Source organism: Marmota monax, unplaced genomic scaffold (genome assembly GCF_021218885.2).
Source record: "Marmota monax isolate L192 unplaced genomic scaffold, Marmota_monax_Labrador192_F-V1.1 WCK01_AAM20220418_F8-fsc00192, whole genome shotgun sequence".
Taxonomy (NCBI): Eukaryota; Metazoa; Chordata; class Mammalia; order Rodentia; family Sciuridae; genus Marmota; species Marmota monax.
In genome coordinates, this window is record NW_026693786.1 from 2979324 (window position 1) to 2994016 (window position 14693).

The following is a 14693-nucleotide window of genomic DNA, read 5'->3' on the forward strand; positions in this document are numbered from 1 at the left end:
TCGCTGAGTTGCTTAGCACCTCACTTTTTGCTGAAGCTGGCTTTGAACTCATGATTCTCCTGTTTCAGCCTCCTGAGCTGCTGGGATTACAGGTGTGAGACACCATGCCCGGATTTTTCCCTTTTTTTATTTGAGTGCTAGGGATTGAACTCAAGGTCTTGTTCATGCTAGGCAAGTGCTCTACCACTGAGTTACATTCTCCAGCCCCTTATTTTGATTTTAGCCTAACAAAACAATGCTTCATTTAAATTTCACATAAATCCTTCCCTTCTTTCAAATCCGTATAACTCTTTGGTAAGAAGACATCTTTTGCTTCCTCGGCTCTGCAGTCTTCCTTGTTATTAATAAGCCAATAAATCTGGCTTTACCAGACAAGAGATTTGTCACAGGTGGGCTTTAGCTAACTGGGATAATTAAGATGGATGACACAAATAATATGGTTTCCAAAGGATATTATGACCTGCATTAGGAAAGCAGCCCCAAACAAAGAGAAAACTAGATTATGAGAAAATAGGCAAATCATAATACAACAACAAAGACTTATTGTAAAAAGGATACTGAACAGAAGAACGATGTGTGTTTCAGCTACAAACTGGGCTTGGCTGCTTCCATGAATGTAATTCTGGTTCAAGGAGAAAAAATGGAATCTTTAAATATACATTAAATTCTAGCATCCTAACCTTAAATGGGCTATTTAAAATCCTATGAAATTATTAATTTCACTTGATGTATATAATATATTTCGAGTCTATGACATTCATCAGTAAATAAATGATTTCTATAAAAGCCATTCTGTATTATTATCTATTTTTACATGTACCCATGGTATTGAGGATCAAACTTGATTTTCAGACAGGGTCTCACTAAGTTGTGGAGGCTGGCCTTGAACTTTTGATATTTTTGCCTCACCCTCCTAAATTGCTAGGATTACAAATGTGTGCCATGATCCCTGGCCTATTTGCCTTTTGATTGTACATGTGTTTGCAATAAAAAAATACATGAAAAAACTAGTATTCAAGTGTTCATAATGTAGACTTCATAAAGACATGTACCATGCTATTCTTGGTTATCAATATATCTGATATTTCTGAGCATATTGATTACAAACAGTAGATGCTCAAGTGCTTGATTAATTATTCTATTTAGCTTAAGACTTGATTTTCATTAGTAGACAACTTAGTCAAAAGGGCTCACCAGGTAGGATATGGAACTTCCCACTTTTAAGAGCATTGCATCATCTTATCAGTGACTGAAGCTTGTTAATCCAGAGAGATTGAAAAGTAAAGAAATCTGAGACTTCCCTTACCACATGTCCTGTGTGTGGATTCTTATGAGCATATGGTGGTCCTCTAATATGGTTCCACATTTGACCAGATGTCATAGCAAGCACAAAACACTAGGAGACAACAACAACAACAACAACAACAAAAAACAATGAAATATTCATGGTCAAGGGGGTCCCACCTTGATTAGACTACTAGGTATAATAAAAAGTACATCTGTTCAAATAATACATGAAATAATTTTCAGATAAATAAAGGTTCATCAATGTCTAAAAAATTGTTTTTAAAAGTTATAACCAAGCTGACAAATTTCAAAATTGAATATTGAAAAGACTTTTTAGAAGAATATTTTTAAAAGAGCTGCAAATTTTCAGAGATGACATTCTCATGTTTAGGTTGAATAAAAAGCAGATACATTCCACTCTTTGAAGGTAGGGCCATCCTAATGAGATAATGGAGGAAATACTCTGATCATAAGGCAGAAAATAAAAATATATAAAATCATTTCCCTCAGGTAAGAAGTAAATGAAATGCTTCTTATATAAATGAATGCTAACCTAAAAATACATCACTAGGAGTTTTATCAAAATTATTTTTTCTTCTAAAATTCACTCACCAAAGCTGCAAAAGCCCATCCAGTTTTATTAAAGAGAAATTCCATATTGCTTCTTCGAAGATACACAAGTCCACCAATAACAGCCAAGAGCAATCCCAACATAAGGGGACCAGCATAATTTGGGGGTCTAATTACTCTAATCTAATGGAAAGGAGATAAAAACATTTTAAAGTATAAAATTTATTTACTAATTAAATAATAATGAAAAGAAAGTTAATGTAGTTATTTTCAGAAAAATATATTTTTCCTTTATCCCAATCAAAACAGTCTATACAGTATCTTAAAATGGGATGGAAGAAGTATAGTATTTTGTTTAGTCACAATATAACATCTAATTAAGAAGGATCAGACAAGTTCTGCTAGATAGCTCATAGACTTATGAAGCCCAAGAGAGTGGTTTCTATGTTGAATTCAATAGGGTAACAGAGCATGTTCTGTAATTTCAGGATGATTCTGTTAAATGCTACTCATGAAAGAAATCCCACACCACTTCAGTAATATGCAAACAAGACCAATTACAGCCCCCCAGTAATAATAAAAGGGGACAATGGCAAAGTAACTGTCTTTTTTATTGGTTCTTTTTAGTTATACACGACAGTAGAATCCATTTTGATATAATTATATAAGCATGGAATATATTATATTCTAATAAGGGCCCCATTCTTGTGGATAGCACAATGGTAAGATTCACTGTGGTGGGCAAAGTAACTGTCTCCAAGTTAGGGAAACTTACATTGACATCAGTTCTGTCTGCAATCCACCGGGCAATCTGTTCAGCCGAAAAGCCCCTCACCTGTAACTCATATGTATCACCCCGTTTGGGTTTCCCTTTTGCAGGAAAGTTGATGAAAGTTGGAGCTGAATTCATGTTTAGCTGAATAAAGAGTAGTTCATGGAAATATTAGTTACCAAACAAATAATCTTAATAGAACTAATGTTTAAAAAAATAGGTATTTTAGGTTTAGACAGGTTAAGTGATTTAACTAAGGAAAAGGGTAGATGAGGATTCAAACACAGGCTGTGTGTGACCTTAACTATTATACTTTATTAATAAAATTTGAACTTCTAGTTAAAAAATGTACATTTTACTCCATTACATTGGGAAACTTCAAATACAGAGATATTTTAATCTGTTCAGAGAGAATATGCAAAAATACATTCATGACCACTGAAATGGTCATATGTAGCTGAAGAAAGCTCCAAATAAAATACTTTCTCAATTTGAAGAAAATGAGATCAGGATAATGCTCAAAAATTGTAGTGAAACCAATACAAAATGGTAGCCATATGCTGAAATAGTCAATTCTAAGGAAGTTTCATAAATGTTTCCTGATGAGCATCACATTTCACTACTCTCATCACAAGACCATATGCTTGAAAAGACAACACTGGAATTTCTAAGGGAAAAAAGAAACAACCCATTATATCTTTCCTAACTTGATCACTATACTTGTGGGAAAGAGAAAGTCTGACTAAGCCCTGGGGACATATCCTGACTAACAGATGCAAGCCTTCAGATCCCCTCAATGGAGACTAATCCTAAAATAGAGACTGTTGTAAAAAACAATGATAGCTGGTCATGTTGGCACATGCTAATAATCCCAGTGACTCACAAGGTTGAGACAGGAGGATCACAAATTTGAGCCCAGCCTGGGCAATTTAGTAAGAACTTATTCAAAATAAAGAACAAAAATGACAAGAAAAAAATGGCAAGGAGTGGGCTGGGGATATAGCTCAGTTGGTAGAGTGCTTGCCTCACATGTACAAGGCCCTGGGTTCAACCCCCAGCACCACCAAAAAAAAAAAAAAAAGGCAAGGAGTGTAGCTCAGTGGCAAAGTGCCCCTGGGTGGTTCAATCCCCAGTACCACACACACAAGAAAACCCCCACAATTATAGCTTTTAAATATCAGTCAATAAGATAATAAAACTCATTTGCTTTGGCTCTGTACTAACCCTTTACGTAATAACCCTCCCTCAATGGTTTTCTTTTTTGGTACCTGGGATTGAACCTAAGGGTGGTTAACCACTGAGCCACATCCCCAACCCTTTTCATTTTTTTATTTCAAGACAGGGTCTCACTGAGTTGCTTAGTGCCTCACTGAGTTGCTGAGGATGGCTCTGAACTTGTGATACTCCTGCCTCAGCCTCCTGAACTGCTGAGAATACATGCTTGCACCACCATGCCCCACTTCTTTTTTTTTTTTGCAATACTGGGGAGAAAACCCAGGGACTCCCATATGCTAGGCAATTCTTTTGTTGTTGTTTGGTACTGGAGATTGAACCCAGGGGCTCTCTAACACTGAGTGGTATTGCCAGCCCCTTTTATTTCTTATTTTGAAACACTCTTGAGGCTGGCCTCAAACTTCTGATCCTCCTGCATCAGCCTCCTGAGTCACTGGTTTTACAGACATGCACTAGCATGCCTGGCCCCTTCTTGGTTTTTGAAAATTTTAATATGAGGCAGGACTTTGGTAAATTGACCAAGATGGTCTTAAACGTGCAATCCTCTTGCCTCAGTCTCCTGAGCAGCTGGGATAACATATGGGCACCACCACACTAGATTATAACAATAACCTTTTAAAATATTTTTTGTAGCTGTACACAATAACTTTTATTTATTTTTATATGGTGCTGAGGATCAAACCCAGGACCTTGCACATGCGAGGCGAGCGCTCTACTGCTGAGCCATAACCCCAGCCCCAACAATAACCTTTTAACCGTACATTTCTAGGTTTTCCCCATAAGGCAAGAGGGTATACTGACTAGTGGATATGATTGTTTTGGTCTCTTTGACTGCATAATATGGTGAATTAATAGATTAGCCCTTTTGTTTCCAATGTCCATGTATTTTTATGATGTGGCAAAGTGCACAATATCTCCAGAAGTAGATGAGATCTGGCAACACTGGTAAAATTAAATTTTTGTGCCTGAAAAGCTAAGTATCAGATCTTGCAAAGTGTTCACTCTAACAAATACTGTCCAAATTTTTTTTTTTAAAGAGAGTGAGAGAAGGAGAGAGAGAGAATTTTTAGTATTTTATTTTTTATTTATCGGCGGACACAACATCTTTTTTTGTATGTGGTGCTGAGGATCGAACCCGGGCCGCACGCATGCCAGGCGAGCACGCTACCGCTTGAGCCACATCCCCGCCAATACTGTCCAAATTTTAAGCCAAACTCTTCAACTCTTTGTTTACTTAGACCACCTTTCGAGTTTTGAAAATGTGTGTATAAAAAGCTAAATAATTCCACAAATGTATATGCTACCATTCTTAAACCTCTAAAATGGGGGGCTGGGGTTGTGGCTCAGTGGTAGAGTGCTCGCCTAGCATGCACAAGGCACTGGGTTTGATCCTCAGCACCACATATGTAAAATAAAGATATTGTGTCCACCTAAAACTTAAGATGCTAGGCGCCATGGAATACGCCTATAATCCCAGGAACTCAGGAGGATGAGGCAGGAGAATACCAAGTTTGATGCCAGCCTCAAACTTAGTGAGGCCCTCAGTAACTTAGTAAGACCCTGTCTCAAAATAAAAAATAAAAGGGGCTGGGGGTTGGGGATGTAGCTCAGTGGTAAAGCACCCCTGGGCTAAATTCTTAGTAAATACAAAAAAAAAAAAAACTATTCAAGGTAGAAGAAATTTGGTTTTGTATTTTTACAAATCATTAACAGAAGCTATGTGTCTCTTAGGGGGCTAGGGATATAGCTCAGTTAATAGTGCTTGCCTCACATGCACGAGGTCCTGGATTCAATCCCCAGCACCACAAAAAAAAAGAAGTTATGTATATCTTGTTAAAATAGTTAAAAATTTTAATTTCTAAAACAATCCCATCTTGAACAGTAGAGAATAAGAAAATTATTTCTTTCTCTCATTCTATTTCCTTCCTTCCTCCCTCCCTCCCTTCCTTTTCTCTGTGCTGGGGGATTGAACCCAGTGCTTTGTATTAATTAAGTATGAGCATGTGTTCTATAGCTAAAGTATAAGTCCAGCCCTGAGAAGGTAATTTGTTCCTTTTTTTTTTTACTGGGGATTTAACCCAGGGGCAACTTACCACTGAGCTACATTCCCAGCCCTTTATAAAAAATTAAAAAAAAATTTTTCTTGTCGTTGTAGATGGACATAATACCCTTACTTTATTTATTTATTTAAAAATTTTTTTTAGTTGTTTATAGATCTTTTTTATTTATATGTGGTGTTAAGAATCGAACCCAGTGCCTCACACATGCCAGGCAAGTGAGCTACTGCTGAGCCATAGCCCCAGCCCCTGTTTATTTATTTTTATGTGGTGCTGAGGATCGAACCTAGTGCCTCCCACATGCAAGGCAAGTACTCTACCACTGAGCTATAACTCCAGCTCCCTCTTTTTAAAAAAGTTTTGAGACAGGGTCTCACTAAGTTGCTTAGGGCCTCACTAAATTGCTGAGGCTGGACTTGAACTTGCAATCCTCCAGCCTCAGACTCCAAAGTCTCTGGGATTACAGACATGAACCACCATGCCCAGCCATAGAAGGCAATTTCTTAAACTCTAGAAATTGTTTCCTTTGGTCTAACAAAACCTAAACATACTAACCTTTTATAAATATGCTGATTTTGATTTATGGAGATGGCTGTTTGAGAATATAATATAAATTGCACAATATTTTATTATAAAATAGGCACATTAAGCCATTTTTTTTCAACATTTATATGTGCTTAGCAGTAATAGGTACTAGATTTCTTTCTTTCTTTCTGTGGTACAGAAGATTGAAACCAGGGGTGTTTAACTACTGAGCCACATTTCCAGCCCTTTTTGTAAATATTTCTTTTTAGTTATAGATGGACACAGTACCTTTATTTATTATTTATTTTTATGTAGTGCTGAGGATCAAACCCAGTACCTCACATGTGCTAGGCAAGTGCTCTTATAACCCTAAGCCCTCAGCCCTTTTTTATATTTTATTTAGAGACAGGATCTCACTGAGTTGCTTAGGACCTCACAAAGTTCCTGAGACTGGCCTTGAACTCATGATCCTCCTGCCTCAGCCTCCTGAGCCACAGGGATTAAAGGTGTGAGCCACTGTGTCTGGCTAGGTACTGGATATTGATTGCCATTAAGTAAGTTACTGTATTCTGAAAAAGACTGTCAAAACAAATATAGTTCTATTTCTATAAGTTAACGTATGTAAGTGTATAACAGAAATAAAAGTAGTGTGAAAATACAAAAGAAGGTGACTCACTTTTCATCTGGAGGATTTGAAAAGGTCTAAAGGAAATATCTGAAATCAAGCTTAAAATGTAAGGAGAATTTTGAGAGAGGAAAGGGCAAAGGAAAGAAAGGATATCTCATATTGTTAGAAACTAACAATCAACGGTGCTGATATAAGATAGTGTGTGAGTTGGATGTGGTGGCGCACATCTGTAATCCCAGCAGCTTAGGAGGCTGAGGCAGGAGGATCCTGAGTTCAAAACCAGCCTCAGCAAATGCTGAAGCACTAAGCAACTCAGTGAGACCCTGTTTCTAAATAAAATACGAAATAGGGCTGGGGATGTGGCTCAGTAGTTGAGTATCCTTGAGTTCAATCCCCAGGACTCATCCCTCAAGAAAAACAGTGTGTTATACAATGATTATGCCTCATGATTTAGTGAGGCCCTAAGCAAGACCTAGCAAGACCCTGTCTCAAAATAAAAAATTTTAAAAAAAGGTAGGGGATGTGGCTCAGTGGTTGAGCATCCCTGGGTTCATTCCCTGGTATAAAATAAAATGAAGGAAAAGAAAGAAAGATAAGGAATTCTGACCTTTGTCTATACATCTTTTCTTGTGCTGGGAACTGAGCCCAGGGCATTACACATGCAAAGCACCACACTCAGGGTGTATAGCTCAGTAGTTGAACACTTGCCTACCACAAATGAGGCGTGAGGAACCCAATCCTAAGTTGTATTCCCTACAAAACTCAGAAAAAATTAAATTACATGGAATCTAGCCAAAATGCTTCATTAAGTAAATAATTTGGGAAATTCTATGTATTAGAGCCCCTTGTTGGAAAGGAAAATATAACACATATAGCATGTTAAAGTCTCAGAATTTCTGTGTTGGTAGACAATTATCCATGAGTTTCCTCCAGTTTTTGCATATTTTTTTGGGCAAAGTCATTGATTGCCTTTTTGTTCTGGACAATCTTTTCAAGGACATTTGCATAACCTTGGAAGAGAGAGATGGAGCCCCCCTTCGAAGCAAAGGGTAGGTATGTTTAATATCCTTAGAAACATTTGGGTTCCCAGGGATTGGTGGGCCTCTTCCATAATGCATCTCATCGGCCCTCTCTGCATATGCCATGTGGGAACCTGTACAATAAATGTGCTGATTTTCTGAATACTTGCTGTTGTTATGAGTATTAAAGTCCTTTATCTCTGACCCAGGAGTATTATATCTTTTGCCAGCATCCATGAAACTGTGGCAGGTTAACTTGTTAGCTTGAAAGTAGGGTAAAACCTCAGACCCCTCACAGTTCTTGAATCCTGAAGTAAAAAAAAAATAGTTTAATGTTTAAACTTGTGTTTTCTAAATTTAAAGATTTCCCTAAGAATTCTATTAATACCTTGTAGAAAAGATTCCAGTATTTTCTAGCAGGAAATATAGAGAGAGTGCTTCATGGAAGGTTAAGAGGACTGGTTAAAAGGCAACTGCAGGGCTGGGGTTGTGGCTCAGGCCCTGGGTTAGATCCTCAGCACCACATAAAAATAAATAAATAAAATAAAATAAAGGTATTGTGTCCAACTACAACTAAAATATAAATATTTTTTTAAAAAGGCAACTTGGGCTGGGGTTGTGGCTCAGAGGTAGAGTGCTTGCCTAGCATGTGTGAGGCACTGGGTTCGATCCTTAGCACCACATAAAAAAAAAAAAAAAGTAAAATAAAGGTGTCCACCTACAACTAAAAAATAAATGTTCAAAAAAAAAAAAAAGGCAACTGCATTAGCTGGGTACAATGGTGCATGCCTGTAATCCCAGCTGCTTGGGAGGATAAGGCGGGAGGATCACAAGTTCAAAGCCAGCCTCAGCAATTTAGCAAGGCCCTAGGCAATTTAATAAGAACCTGTCTCAAACAAAACAAAACAAAAAAACTGGGGATGTGGCTCAGTGGTTAACTGCCTCTGGGTTCAATTCCTGGTACCAACCCCACCCCAAAACAAAAAAGCAACTGCATTAATTCAAACAAGAGATGATGAGGGCATTGGAATATAAAGGGGTGATATCTATGACAGATGCTGTACAAGAAAATGAAGAAGACAAAAGTGTTTCTAATGATGTGGAACACAGGGAGACTGGAGTTAGGTAGAAGTGGGAGAGATGGGAATTTAATTTGGTACAAAATGAAGTTTTGGATTCAGCAGACATTCATGTGAAGATGTATATAGCAAGGAGTTACATGCAGATTTTTAAAAATTCAATTATACTGAGTAGAACATGTTCAACTATGAGTTAGACAAACTTATAAAACAAAGACAAAATTGAATCTATGTCCCTGAGTGTTTATACGTAAAAGGAAAGAACTAATAGAGGCTGAAGTTGAGGATACAGATGTGAAACCTCATGACTGTCCCTGAGTGTTTATATATAAAAGGAAAGAATATAGAGGCTGAAGTTGAGGATACAGATGTGAAACCTCATGACTGCAAAGCAGAAGGGTATGGTATCCAGTCCACAGGAAAAAGGTTCATCTTTGAATAACAGGAAGGATCTTTTCCACTAACACAAGAGGCAAGAGGATAAAGGCAGGTTGAACTAAGGACTTCAGTAGTATATAATGGTGACATAATGGTAGCATTCATGTTTTCATTTAAAAATTACTTTATAAATTATTCACTTGAAATGGTTAAAAATTTTTTAAATGTATAAGTTAAATATATGTATATTACTTGATTACTACCCAATTTCTACATTCTAACAGATTAGCACTAATTATTACCTTTTATGCTTAGCTCAAGTTTAGCTTTTAGTTCACCAACTATTCTAAATCTTAACCTAAGAGCAGTCCTATTTAAGTTCTTATAGTCAAGTGATAATGCATTCTACTTTTTTCATATTTTAATTATTCCTATAAGAGAATAAAGATCTTACCATCTGAAATACATCAGAGCCTTCATCAAAATCCACCATGGCAAAAAATATTCTGTTGGTAAATGCACTGGAATATCGCCAAGAGTTTGCTAGGATCTGGAATTCTTCATCAGCTTGCCTGGATGCAATCAGATTTGTGAAGACAACATTTAAAACAATTTCCAAAATCAATCTAGTTCATCAGCAGTAAAAAAGCACAGTTCAATTAAGCATTTTTTCTCTTTTTTTCAACTAAGCATTTTTTCAATGGGAGAAATATTAAAAATCATTGACTTACATCAGGCTCTGCTGACAAAGTTAGGATAAACCTTGTTTGGCCTAAGAGAAGCCTTATCCCAAGTGTTGGAGATTTCCCAGAAATGAGTAATTACCACACTACATTTCATACTTTGAACCTGTTTTTTATTCTAATGCTCTTTCAGTAATCACTGGAAAAATCTAGGTATTTGTCTCTACACCAATTTTGAGATGGGGTCTTGCTATATTGTCCATCCCAGCCTCAAACTCCTGGGCTCCAGCTATCCTCCTGCCTCAGTATCCCCAGTGTTGGGATTTCAGGCTTATACTGCTATACCCAGTTTCTATACTTTTCTGTTGGTAGTGCTGGGGATCCAACCCAGTGCCCAAGTGCTCAATCACCAAGCTACATCCCCAGCCCTATCAATAATTTTTAATACCCTAAGTTATTTCTAAGAATTCAAAGATAAGGTAAAAGTATTTTCCCCAGAGAATGAGGAAATACAGTACTAATCCACTTAAAAAATATAAAGATGCTACTTGATAAAAAATACAATCAGATGAATTATTAGGACGAAAGATAAGCCTACAGAATTAAGATTAATTAAAACCTTAAGTCATCTTTGACTTTTCCCGTATCTCCCATACACTTTCAGTTTGTAAGATCTGTCAATTATTTATTTGTGATTAACTTTCCTATTTGTTTCTTTTAGTGCTGGTGAACCCAGGGCCTTGTGCTTGCTAACCACAAATTCTACCGCTGAATTACAAACATCCCCAGCTACTCGTGTTTATTGCTATCATCTAGGGTCAGAACCTTAATATCTAATAGGATATTAAAATACTAACTCTACTTTCTCTTGCTGTAATCATTCTTACACTGTAATATACAGTGTTCTTCTTAAATTACTAATATCCTGAAACTCTTCCTCTTCTCAGAAACCATTATTACTGCTATATTACCTTTCAAATAGTCTCCAAGCTCTTTCTATTTAAGGTTATCACCTAACTCTGAATAGTGCATCTAGCTTTTATTTGGTCATATTACTAACCAATATCAAACAGGATTCCTTGATTCCAGCACCTATCTCTGTATTCGTGAGCACATCAGTGCTTCCAACCATAATATCCTGCCTCTATCTAAATCTGATCTGTTTCTATAATCCTAGAACAAGTCCTATGTCCTCCATTACAACAATCCTAACCTAACCACTCCTGTTATGTGTGTTTCCTGAAATTTTATAGTATTCATGATACATAAGGTTCACCTTGCTAGGTGTGGTGGTGCATGCCTGTAATCCCAGCTACTTGGGAAGCTGAGGCAGGAGTATTATTGCAAGTTTGAGGCTAATCTGGGCAATTTATTGAGACCCTGTCTCAAAAATATAAAAAGGGCTGGAAATATAGCTCAGTGGTAGAACATCCCTGAATTCAATTTCCAGTACTTGAAGAAAGCAAAAATGTTCTTCTGGTACTTAATCATAGATTGTCTTTTAATGCCAGCTAAATTTTCATGTGTGTATCTCAATTCCCTAACCCAATGATAACAGTAAGAAGTCTTTCCTGACAGCATAAAAACTACAGTATTATTCATATTGCAGTTGCTTAATTTTTTTTTTGGACCAGGGATTGAACTGAGGAGCATGCAATCATTGAGCCACATCCCCACTCTATTTTGTATTTTATTTAGAGACAGGGTCTCACTGGGTTGCTTAGGGCCTTGTCATTGCTGAGGCTGGCTGTGAACTCATGATCCTCCTGCCTCAGCCTCCCGAGTTGCTGGGATTACAGGTTTGCCACTGCACGCGGCCTTAATTTTTATTTGTTGAATGAGTTTAAGAAATTGTGAGTTAATTTTATTAATTAAGTAATTTCCAGGGGTTGAACCCAGGGGCACTTTACCACTGAGCTATATCCCTAGTTCTTTTTATTTTTTTTGAGACAGGGTCTTGCTAATTTACTAAGAGTCTCGCTAAGTTGCTAAGGGTAGCCTCAAATTTGCGATCTCCCTGCATCATCCTCCTTAGTGGCTGGAATTATAAGCGTATACCACTGCATCTGGCAAATATGAGTTAATTTTAAATTTGATCTTATAGAAAGATACCAGTAAAACAGTGGTTAGTAAGGATTCCATTAATTTGCATTTAATATGGAATGATGAAAGAGTTTGTATTTATACTCTGATATTTTTGTATACTCCTGATTGCTACTAAGTAAACTGAATTAGAAGTATTTCTTTTTTTAAAATATTTTTTTAGTTGTAGTTGGACACAATACCTTTATTTTATTTATTTTTATGTGGTGCTGAGGATCGAACCCAGTGCCTCGCATGTGCTAGGCAAGTGCTCTACTGCTGAGCCACAACCCCAGTCTCCCTATTTCTTTTCTTTTTAATATTTTTGATGTTGATGAACCTTTACTTGATTCATTTATTTGTACGCAGTGCTGAGAATCAAACCTAGTGCTCCACACATGCTAGGCAAGTGCTCAATTAGCTTAATTAGCCCAATTAGAAGTATTTCTAAAGTTTATTCAGAGTTAATACCTACTCCTTTTTCCTTCTTCTATTTACTTTTAATTTATATCCAGCATTCATCCCCCAAAATAAGCACTATGGAGCCAAATACCTTGAATAGCCCCTATCTCCAGTGAGAAAATGCTTTCAGTTAGCCAGGTATACAGGCTGCCAGTACTTGGAAAGACTTCAAGTTTTTACTGAACTAGTTTTACATAGAAGAGCTTTGCCATTTTATTTAAAGTAAATTCCCAGGTTAGATATACTGATCTAAAAATATGAGTAGGGCTGGGGATGCGGCTCAAGCGGTAGCGCGCTCTCCTGGCATCCGTGAGGCCCGGGTTGGATCCTCAGCATCACATACAAACAAAGATGTTGTGTCCACCGAAAACTAAAAAATAAATATTAAAAAAATTCTCTCTCTCTCTCTCTAAAAAAAAATTAAAAATAATAAAATAAAAATATGAGTACACACTGGGTGACATATGCCTATAGTCCCAGTTACTCAAGAAGCTGATTGAGCCCAGGAGTTCAAGGACAGCCTGGGCATCACAGTCCCTTAAAATAATGAGAAAATATGCCAGGTGCAGTGGCACACCTGTAATCCCAGCAGCAGTGGAGGCTGAGGCAGGAGGATTGCCAGTTCAAAGCCAGCTTCAGCAAAAGAAAGGCACTAAGCAACTCAGTGAGACCCTGTCTCTAAATAAAGTACAAAATAGGGCTGGAGATGTGGCTCAGTGGTTGAGTGCCCCTGAGTTCAATCCCAAGAGAGAGAAAATATGCATCTATATGTAAAAAAGACACTAAAAAATTAAAAGCTAATTTATTTTACAGTATCTATCATTTTTAATTGTCAATGGTGTTTTTTTAAGAGACTAGCAATCTTTTATCCCTAAGATCATTCATAAACAGTACAATAAAATCAGTAAACCATTATTTGATAAAAATTTAAGTGAGATTAGTTTCCATCACCAAGGTTGATAATCACCACAAAATAGCAGAGAACAAAGAAACATCCCTAAATCATATATCTTTGGCTTTTAAAATTATTTTAATTGGGTTGGGGTTGTAGCTCAGTGGTAGAGCACTTGTATAGCACATGTGAGGCACTGGGTTTGATCCTCAGCACCACATAATAAATAAATAAATAAATAAATAAAATTAAGTTATAAAAAATTATTTTAATTGACAAAAAATAACTACATATTTATGTATAGTGTGACATTTTGATATACATATACATTGTGAAATTATTAAATCAAGCTAATGCATCACCTCACCTTCTTATTCTTTTGTAATGAGAACAATTAAAATATATGTTTAGTAATTTCAAAATATACAATGCATTATTATTAATTGTGGTCACCATGCTATAACTATAAATCACTAAAACTAATTTGTCCTATCTAAATGAAACTAAAGATCCTTTGATCAACATCTCCCCCTTCCCCATCTCACCTGCATTCCTTTGATAACCATCACTCTAGTTTTGCTTCTCTAAGGTGGACTGCTTTTTTTTTTTGGGGGGGGGGTAGCAGAAATTGAACCCAGGTAGTGCTTTTTTTAATTTTCAAGACAGGGTTTCAGCCTCACTGAGTTGCTGATGTTGGCCTCAAATTTGCAATCCTCCTGCCTCAGCCTCCTGAATCACTGGGACATGCACTACTACACCCAGCTGTTAGACTTTTTAGGCTCTACATGTGAGACCACAGAAATCTTTGTTTCATAAAAAGTCCCCCATTTATTCATATTCCAAATTGGTATGAAGCTATCATTATTGCAATAATAAATATCTCAAATTCGGGGTAGACCACTTAAAATTTGGGGTGCTAGTGTCTTCCAAAAATGGAAGAATATTTGCTTTACCTACTTTTGGGGATTATTATACTAAAACAAGAGTATGAAGTTAAAAGTATATATAAATAATAAAATACTACAT

The 14693-nt window shown here is 36.7% G+C and overlaps 1 protein-coding gene across 1 annotated transcript in view; it reads right to left on the bottom strand.

Annotated features, from left to right (window-relative positions):
- Positions 1-14693, bottom strand: part of Magt1 (magnesium transporter 1) — a 38765-nt gene that overhangs the window by 11885 nt on the left and 12187 nt on the right. Inside the window, exons 3-7 of the mRNA XM_046462158.2 lie at positions 10003-10120; positions 2633-2773; positions 1900-2040; positions 1307-1396; positions 559-622 (exon numbers count right to left, since the gene is read on the bottom strand). Of these exons, the coding sequence (XP_046318114.1) occupies positions 559-622; positions 1307-1396; positions 1900-2040; positions 2633-2773; positions 10003-10120 (554 nt within the window). The remainder of the gene's footprint in view (positions 1-558; positions 623-1306; positions 1397-1899; positions 2041-2632; positions 2774-10002; positions 10121-14693) is intronic.